This window comes from Otolemur garnettii, unplaced genomic scaffold (assembly GCF_000181295.1).
Source record: "Otolemur garnettii isolate 467f Iridium unplaced genomic scaffold, OtoGar3 scaffold00180, whole genome shotgun sequence".
Taxonomy (NCBI): Eukaryota; Metazoa; Chordata; class Mammalia; order Primates; family Galagidae; genus Otolemur; species Otolemur garnettii.
The window spans coordinates 343,120-352,533 of NW_003852575.1; the positions used below are offsets into that span (position 1 = coordinate 343,120).

A 9,414-nucleotide genomic window follows, 5' to 3' on the forward strand; every position below is an offset into this window, starting at 1 on the left:
TGTCTCAAAATAAATAATTAAATATGGGCAGCACCTGTGGCTCATTGAGTAGGGCACTGGCCCGGTATACTGAGGGTGGCAGGTGGCGCTGGCCAAACTGCAACAACAACAACAAAAATAGCGAGGCCTTGTGGCGGGTGCCTGTAGTCCCAGCTACTAGAGAGGCTGAGGCAAGAAATCACCTAAGCCCAGGAGCTGGAGGTTGCTGTGAGATGTAATGTCATAGTATTCTACTGAGGGTAACAAAGGGTAACAAAGTGAGACTCCGTCTCTAAAAAACTAAATAAATAAATAGTCTTTTCCTAAACCAAAGCCACCTTCCAGGCCATTACAATTCACAATTGACAAAAACAGATAAGCTGTGCAGGATGCAGCCTTTCGAGATCTTGGACGTAGGTCCACAAAGAATTCCGAAGCAGAAAAGTTTACACAATTCTTATCAAGATGACTCAGGCAGTAGAAAATCCAGTGAGTAAATCAGTCCTCCTGTCCACCCTGTCCTCAGATGCTGGCCACCTGCCTGTCTGGGCTCCCAACAACCTGCCATGGTCACCCTCAGATACTGTTCCTATTCAATGTTCTCTTTGCCAACAGGCATAACACCGAGGCTTGAACTTGAAGCCAAACTCCCACTCCACCAGTACTCACTACTGACAATTCTCAAGGCCAGGCCCATGTGAAAACTGAAGACATGATAACGTATGACCTGTACAATCCATGCCCATCCCCCCGTAGAATTCAGTGGGCAAGGGGGACTAACTCTGGTCACCCACTCGGGAATGTCCCTGACCAGAGGGGATGGAGTCCACCTTGGAAACAGACTAAAGCCCATGCGAACTTGAGACCCTGAACAGCTGCAGATGTCACTCACACCCCACCTGGCCTGAGAAGCAGGTACCTCTCCAGGCCCACGCTGGCCCCTCTTCCTGGCCCCCACGTCTGCAGGAGCAAACCCCAGACTGGAGCCCTCCCGGGGGCCTGCACACTCCACCTCATCACTGCAGCAAACAGGGCCTATGACGTGGACCGAATCATCACCGCCTACACTTGAAGGCCAGACTCACGCATGACCCCCAGCAGGGACCCTCTAAGCAAGTGCTCTATGACAGGGGGGTCAGAAGGTAAAGAAGGCCCTGCAATGTCTGCCTCTTGCCTCAAGACCCCTAGAGGGAAAGGGAGTTGGCCACTTTGGGGCATAGAAAGAGAAAGATTATTTCAAAAATATAGAATCTGGTTCAGCACCTGTGGCTCAGGTGGCTAAGGCGCCAGCCACATACACCTAAGGTGGCAGGTTCGAATCCAGCCCAGGTCCACCAAACAACAATGATGGCTGCAACCAAAGAAAAATAGCCGGACCTTGTGGCAGGCGCCTGTGGTCCCAGCTACTTGGGAGGCTGAGGCAAGAGACTTGCTTGAGCCCATGAGACACAAACGGGAAAACACTGCATGAGTCCATATACATGAGGTCCTTAAAACAGACAAACTTGTATAGACAAAGTTAGAACGGTAGTTGTCAGAGGCTGAGGGAGGGAGGAATGGGAAGTTACTGTTTAATGAGTACAGAGTTTCAATTGGGCACGAGAAAGTTTCTACAATTGATGGTTGCACAACAATGTGAATGTGCTTAATGCCACTGAACTGCTAAAAGGGTTAAGTCGATACATTTTATGTTATGTATATTTTACAAAGAAAAAGGAAGATGGGTAGGAATCAGCTCTTCACCTTCATGCAATGCTAAGGACATGGGACATTATCTTAAAGACTAAACCGCATGAAAAAAGATTGCGAAGAGTGTGAGGCACAATTCCCCACACCTCAGGACAGTGGGTACATAAGGCCCTAGTAAGAGCGTTACACAAAACAAGCAATGATACAGGTAGAATAAAGCATAAGGAACAGAAGTGCTGCTTAGTTTTAAATACACGACCACTCCAACCTAACATTAGTAGAGAAAAGCAAGAACTGTTTTCCACTACAACGCTACCACACATCCCTTCAATCTTTGAAGTCGGTCTGGGCCACATCACATTCCTGTGGGGGGCTTATAGTGGGCGCCCTCTCCTGAGGACAGCTCCTAATGTTCCCTGACCACTCCCCAAGACCACATCCACCACGCTCCATCCAATTTGCCACCAAGTCCCTGTTCATGAATCCCTAGTCACTGCCTAACCAAATGCCCAGCAAAAAGAGAGTGCTCCCCGGAGCTTGTGGGTCTCTCGGATACAGAGAGCATCACACTGCACTGAGATTTTCTCTCAACACCCGTCTCCCCACCCCAAGCATGTGAGCTCCTGGGACAGGTGAGATCAGTTCTCTGGGACAGGGCTCTGTGGACCCAGCAAGCGAGGCCTCCGAGAAACCCTGGTCCTCTAGCAGCCAAGGGCTGCTCGAATGCCCCAGGGTCCAGGAGCTAACGGAAATGAGTGAGGCTGGCAGTGGGGCACTGCGAACTCCCTGTCCGAGCCACGCTGCCGCCACCCACAACCCAAACATTTCTGCCAGGTGCGCGTCGCCAATACTGCCAGGTCTTTCTCTTTCTTTCTCTCTCTCAATACATAGTTGGACGTGAGATTAAGCTTCGCAGCTTTTAGACGCTAACAACTACCTCAAAAAAAAAAAAAAATCTGAAGACACGGAACAGACCAAGATGCCTCCGGGCTGAGGCTGGCCGTCCGCGTCCTGCCTGAGACCCCTTTGTCTACTGCAGACCCCCCGGGGGCCTGGGGCAGCGTCCCTACCGACCCATGAAAAGTCAGGCAGCCACTTACCAAGGAGGAGAAGGATGGGAGGAGGATCCTAAGGACGTTGCACCCAAACACAAAACTGAGCACCAGCAGCCACGCCCAGCGGTCGGCCTCCGCAGAGCTCATCCCGAAGGCTCCCGGCTGCTACCACAGCCGCAGAGGAATCACGCCGGCAGGCGCGCCCGCGCCTGCGTAGTGGGGCCCCGCGCCTCTGCCGAGGTGCACCGAGGCGCCTGCGCACTGCGCCCCTCCTGCGGGGAGGCGGGGCCGTCTTTCCCTCAGGGCGGGTTGAGCTGTTGACCTGTTACAGAGTGCTCTTTGGCCTTCTCGGCTTCCGTAGCTATCTTGCGTGCACCCAGCCATTCCCGCGGAACCAGTTTTCTAGTTCTGTGTTACGGGTACAACTTTCTCGCTGGTTCTGTCCTATCTGCAAATCACTTGTGTTATTTAATTGGAACTTTAAGTTGACTCACTGCTATCCTAAAATAAATTTATTTTAAAATAAACCCTTCCATAAATAGAAAACTACCGTCATTATAGTAACATGGAATTGTAAAAAGATGTTTTCCAAGCAGTTATATGTAAAAAGTCTTAAGTTTATATTTGAAAATTAAACATGGTAATAAAGCTAAACAATTTATACAACCGCGTATCTGAAAAGTAAGTTTATTAATCAGAATGCACTATTTACAATTGTCAACCTAAAAATAATCAAAAGGCTCATCATGTATTTTTGTTGTTGTTGTTGCCCTGGATAGAGTTCTGTGGCATTATAGCTCACAGCAACCTCACTCAAACTCTTGGGCTCCAGCGATCCTCTTACTTCAATCTCCAGAGTAGCAGGGACTACAGGCGCCCACCGCAACACCTGGCTATTTTTAGAGACGGGGGACTTGCTTTGGATCAGGCTGGTCTTAAACTCCTGAGCTCAACCAATCCACCTGACTCAGCCTCCCAGAGTGCTAGGATTACAGGCATAAGCCACAGCGCTCCGCCCTGCTTTTAAAGAGAGTTTATTCAAGTGCAGAATTTGAGACTGGTCACTCAGAAAGCCCAAATTCAAAGAACAGAAATCAAGTGTTCTGAAATATATAGATTTGGGGTGCTTAATATGTACTAAGTTTAAGGAAGCTTAATAGAATTTCAGCATCTTTTTCTATAAGATTTAATGCATAGCTACAATGCATACTTTCCAGAAAAGTATACTTAACATTACACACTGAAGATGTAGCAGTCATGGTCTTTTGAGCCTCTGAGTTAGGTATAGGACAATGAAAGAGGCAGTTAACCTATAACAAAGATCAGTGATTAGAAGGGAAGGAGTGGGTGGCGCCTGTAGCTCAGTGAGTAGGGCGCCGGTTCCATATACCGAGGGTGGCAGGTTCAAACCCTGCTCCAGCCAAACTGCAACAACAACAACAAAAAGAGCTGGGTGTTGTGGTGGGCACCTGTGGTCCCAGCTACTCAGGAGACTGAGGCAAGAGAATCGCCTAAGCTCAGGAGTTGGAGGTTACTGTGAGCTGTGTGATGCCATGGCACTCTACTGAGGGCAATAGAGTGAGACTCTGGCTCTACAAAAAAAGAAATGTTTCAGACTGTTGCTATAAGGTACCAATTTTCACCTTACAAATAAAGAAATCAAGGTTTAGGGGCCATGGTGCATTTTCAGCAGGAGAAAAAGGGCATAAAGAAAGCTGGTAGATCCTTAAAGAACCCAGCTAGGCCAGGAACCATGGCTCAGGCCTATAATCCCAGTGCTTTTAGGAAGCTGAGGTGGGAAGAACACTTCAGCCCAAGAATCTGAGGTTATTGCACAAGCAAGACCCCATTTCTTTTTTTTTTCCCTGCAGTTTTTGGCCGGGGCTGGGTTTGAACCCACCACCTCCGTTATATGGGGCCAGTGCCCCACTTCTTGAGCCACAGGCACCGCCCAAGACCCCATCTCTTAAAAAAAAAAAAAAAAAAAGAACAGAACCCAGCCAACCAGGAGAGGGCAGGCCTGAGCTGTGAGGCCTTTGGGCCCAAGAACCACATTTATACCTGAGTCCTTTAATCCAGAAAGTTATCAGTTGGACAGGAGCTTCCAACTAACCAGATTTGCTGAACTGAAGGGCACAGGCTACAAAGTGCCCCAAGATGTCCTTTAGAAATGCCAGAACCCTTACAAGAGAACCATTTCCAAGAAGATGCGCCATTTCTGGGAGCCGTCAGGCCAGGGGTTGGCATCAGAAAGGATACTGTGTCATTCCTTTGAGGTTTGGGGTCTTTCCTTGGTTGAAACCACAGTTTACATGTATCTTATCAAAGATGGCCCTTACATGATTGGCAGGATAGCTGTGCCAATGTTCTCAGTGACTGCTACACAATGGGGGTTGCAGAATGTGACATTACTGGCTCCTTGGAGTCAGTAATGAAATCATTAATAGAGAAAGGGATAAAGTGTGTCCTTGGTTACAGAGGGTCTGACAGATGCATGAGAGGAAGCAGGGACATCTTTAGGTGGCCAAACAGTATTAACTCCTGGATTATTTGGGGAGGAGTCTCTTTAAATGTCTACCAGCCTAGCGAATCTACCATGCCAGATAACACAGCTGGTGCAGCACCAGGGCATGTTGGGTGTTGAAGAAGCCCCCGGGCACACAAGCCCCAGTCTCTGTGCTCCAGTTGCTGGGTATTGCTGAAAAATAGAATAAAGTTAAAGTAGTTTTCACCCAAGAGGAGTTGACACGCCAAGAAGCAATGATGACCATGGCAAGGCTTAACAGAATACCTGCAGGACTTGTGCCCACATTCAACGCCCACGAGGCCGCCAATATCACAGGCTTCCGAATTTGGGGTCATGTGGAGAACCTGGCTAAGCAGCAGAGAAATTAGGTATCCTTTGTAATCCACAACCTTCCTGTACTGCCCAAGATGGCTGGTGTAGCAAGGCCTGTGGACACCTGCTTGCCCCGTGCCCAGGACTTCCTGGAGACATAAGAAGTCCTGCTGATATGTTTATCACTGAGCAAGCAGCTCTGTCCTATGCAGAGGCAAAGTCCCCTGAACATGGTAAAGGTCACCAAGTATGGATTATTGGCATTGCAGAGAAGGGCAATGTACAGCCAGAATCATAGACAAACCCTGGATCAGGGAAGTTGCACCAAGAGTCGGGGAGGGGCACTCAAAATGTGACTCCCACACCTGACCCACCTCTTCATCTAGATAGAAATGGTGTTTCGTTTCGTTTTTATTTATTTTTTTTTTTTATTGAGACAGAGTCTCACTTTGTCATCTTCGGTAGACTGCCATGGCATCATAGCTCACGGCAACCTCAAACTTTTGGGCTTAAGTGATTCTCTTGCGTCAGCCTCCCTAGTAGCTTGGACTATAGGTACCCGCCACAATGGTATTTTTTTTTTGTTTGTTTTGTTTAGTTTTGTTTAGCAGGCCCAGGCTGGGTTTGAACCCACCAGCCCCGGAGCATGTGGCAAGGCCCTAATCGCTGAGCTACAGGTGCCCAGCCTGGTTTTGTTTTTCAGCAGACCTCCTTCCTTTACAATCACTTCAGTTGAAGACTGCAAACAACAATATAAATGTCACTGCATCTGCACATCTGAGGGCTGTGTGAGTGGATACAATTAATAAAGTAAAATCTACTGCCTTTTTTTCCTGTTGTATTAAGCAAAGAAGCACTTAATCTTGAGGGAGTTTCTGACTTGAGAATTATTCTGTAATCCAGTACTGTTGAATTATTATTATTATTATTTGAGACAGTCTCAAGCTGTTGCCCTGGATAGAGTACCATGGCATCACAGCTCACAGCAACTTCAAACACCTGGGCTTAAGCAATTCTCTTGCCTCAGCCTCCCAGGTAGTTGGGACTATAGTCAACTGCCACAACACCTGGCTATTTTTTTTGTTGCCATAGTCATTCTTGTTTTAGTTGGCCCAGGCCAGGCTTGAACCTGCCAACCTCGGTGTATATGGCCAGTGCCCTACCCACTGACCTATGGGCGCCACCTAATTATTTTGACTCTTTAGATACTTGCCTCTTGCCACATAGGCTGAGCACAGACCTTGCCCAGAGTAGCATCCAATAGCAGTTTGTATCTTTTCAGTTTATGTATATATCTATCATCTAAGTCCGACCTAAGTGTTTTGAATGGCATTCTGGAAAGACAGCATTGGTAAGTGGCACAGGACCATATCCCAGTAGTGAGAGGGTTGCAAGATTTCTTCAAGTCTTTGATTAAAAGACCTAGTCTTACCATTCAAGGGCATCTCAGACCCAGCACATTCTCCAGACGTGCATTGGGTTCAGTAAGGCAAGTATTTCACTATACATGGAAAGCACTTTAAAGACAAAAAAAGAAATGCTATTTTTTGTTAGCCTTCCTTACTTTACTTTTGCAGCCTTACTTACAATAATGCCATTAACTATTTTCTTTATTGATAGCAAAAATGGGTACTTGTTATCATGTAATTAGATGTTCTATAGTACATCAAAGAATTGCCTTCTGAAAGGGTGTACAATGTATAATGCTGGTTTACAATTTAGTATATAATTAACTATGCACATTATTTTTTTAAATAATCAATAATAGGCCAAGCGCAGTGGCTCACACCTGTAATCCTAGCACTCTGGGAGGATGAGGCAGGTGGATTGCTTGAGCTCATGAGTTTGAGACCAGCCTGAGCAAAAGCAAGACCTCATCTCTACTAAAAATAGAAAATCTGAGCCAAGAGGATCACTTGAATCCAAGAGTTTGAGGTTGCTGTGAGCTATGACACCATGGCACTCTACCAAGGGTGACATAGTGAGACTCTGTCTCAAAAAATAAATAAATAAAAATAAAGTCCAGTGAAATGCATGTGGGAATGGGCTGCAATTGAGCCACCCCACTGTGCAGGGGCCCAGACAGATCAACTATGGCTTAGGAAATAAAAAAACACAGCATTTCTTCCACCAGAATGAGAGTAATACCAACCACCTGATCAAGTACTGTATTACTTGCTATGGTTTAAATGGATGTCCTGCCCAAAATTCATGTTAAAACTTAATTCCCACTGTGGTGGTGTAAAGAGGTGGGGCCTTTTAGGAAGCGATGGAGGAATGGGGATGGAACACTTACAAATGCATTAATACCCTCATAAAAGAGTTTATCTCTCTCTAGCCCTTCTGAGTGATTGTGTGGTGACGTAGGATGCATTCCCACCCCAGGATGCAGCAATAAGCCACTATCTTGGAAGCAGAGACCAAGCTGTCCCCAGACACCAAACAGCCAGCACCTTGACCTTGGACTTCCCAGACTCAGAACTATGGGAAGCAAATTTCTGTTCTTTATAAATTACCCAGTCTGTGGTGGAGTTGCAGCAGCAGGAGTGAGCCAATATGCTGATAAAAGAAGAGTAACAGATTCCATTGTCAGAAAAAATATTAGCCCACGCTCACAGTCAGCATATCAGATTAGACAGAAAAACATTTTTTTTTCTTTTTTGAGACAGAGTCTCACTCTGTTGTCCCAGACTAGAGTACAACGGCATCATAGTTCACAGCAACTCTTGGGCTCAAGTGATCCTCTTGCCTCAGCCTCCTGAATAGCTGGGACTATAGGTGGCCACCACCACGCTCAGCTAGTTTTTCTATTTTTGTAGAGATGAGGTCTCACTTTTACTCAGACTGGTCTCAAACTCCCGAGCTCAAGCAATCTATGTGCCTTGACCTCCCAGAGTGCTAGGATTACGGTCATGAGCCACCATGCCTAGCCCATAGAGAAAACATTTTTTTTTTTTTGGCAGTTTTTGGCCAGGGCCGGGTTTGAACCCTCCACCTCCAGTATATGGGGCCAGCGCCCTATTCCTTGAGCCACAGACAGTGCCCTGAAAACATTATTTTTAAAAATGAGCTTATGTGTTAGTTCATGACTTACATGACTGGACTTTTTTTTAAATGAATTTTTGCTGACACAAAGAGGAATAAAAGCTTTGATATGTGGTGATACCCATCCAGTGACTGATTGAGGCTGACACCTTACTACAATTTGTTCAGGGATAGCACTACAGAAACTCCTAGGCTTCTGAGATCTGTGAAGACTATAGCATCACCAACTATCCAAAAGGTATCACAAGGCCAGGAGTGGTAGCTCCACCTGTAGTCCTAGCACTCTGGAAGGCTGAGGCAAGAGGAGCATTGAAGCAAGAGTTTAAGACCAGCCTAAGCAAGAGTGAGAACCTATCTGTACAAAAGATACAAAATTAGCCAGGCATGTGGTGGGTGCCTATCGTCCCAGCTACTTGGGAAGCTGAGGTAGGAGGATTGCTTGAGCTCAGAAGTTTGAGGTTGCTGTGAGTTACAATGATGCCACTGCCCTCTAGCCCAGGTGACAGCATGAAACTCTGTCTCAGAACAAACAAAAAGTATTATAAAAGGTATGAAAAACTTGCCGGGTGCAGTGGCTCATGTCTGTAATCCTAGCACTCTGGGAGGCCAAGATGGGTGGATTGCTTGAGCTCATGAGTTTGAGACCAGCCTGAGTAAAAGTGAGACCCCTTTTCTACTAAAAATAGAAAAACTGAGGCAAGAGGATTGCTTGAGTCTGAGTTGGAGGTTGCCGTGAACTATGATGCCATGGCACTCTACCCAGGGCTACAGCTTGAGACTCTGTCTCAAAAAAAAAAAAAAAAGAAA

The 9,414-nt window shown here is 46.6% G+C and overlaps 1 protein-coding gene and 1 pseudogene across 1 annotated transcript in view; one reads left to right on the top strand and one right to left on the bottom strand.

Moving 5' to 3' along the window:
* The window catches only part of WRB (tryptophan rich basic protein), a 12,813-nt gene extending 9,879 nt beyond the window's left edge, over window positions 1-2,934 (bottom strand). Inside the window, exon 1 of the mRNA XM_003800650.3 lies at window positions 2,769-2,934. Within this exon, the coding sequence (XP_003800698.1) occupies window positions 2,769-2,870 (102 nt within the window). The 5' untranslated portion in view covers window positions 2,871-2,934. The remainder of the gene's footprint in view (window positions 1-2,768) is intronic.
* Window positions 2,935-3,360: 426 nt separating this feature from the next.
* Window positions 3,361-5,723, top strand: LOC100959918 (annotated as a pseudogene).
* Window positions 5,724-9,414: the final 3,691 nt, after the last annotated feature.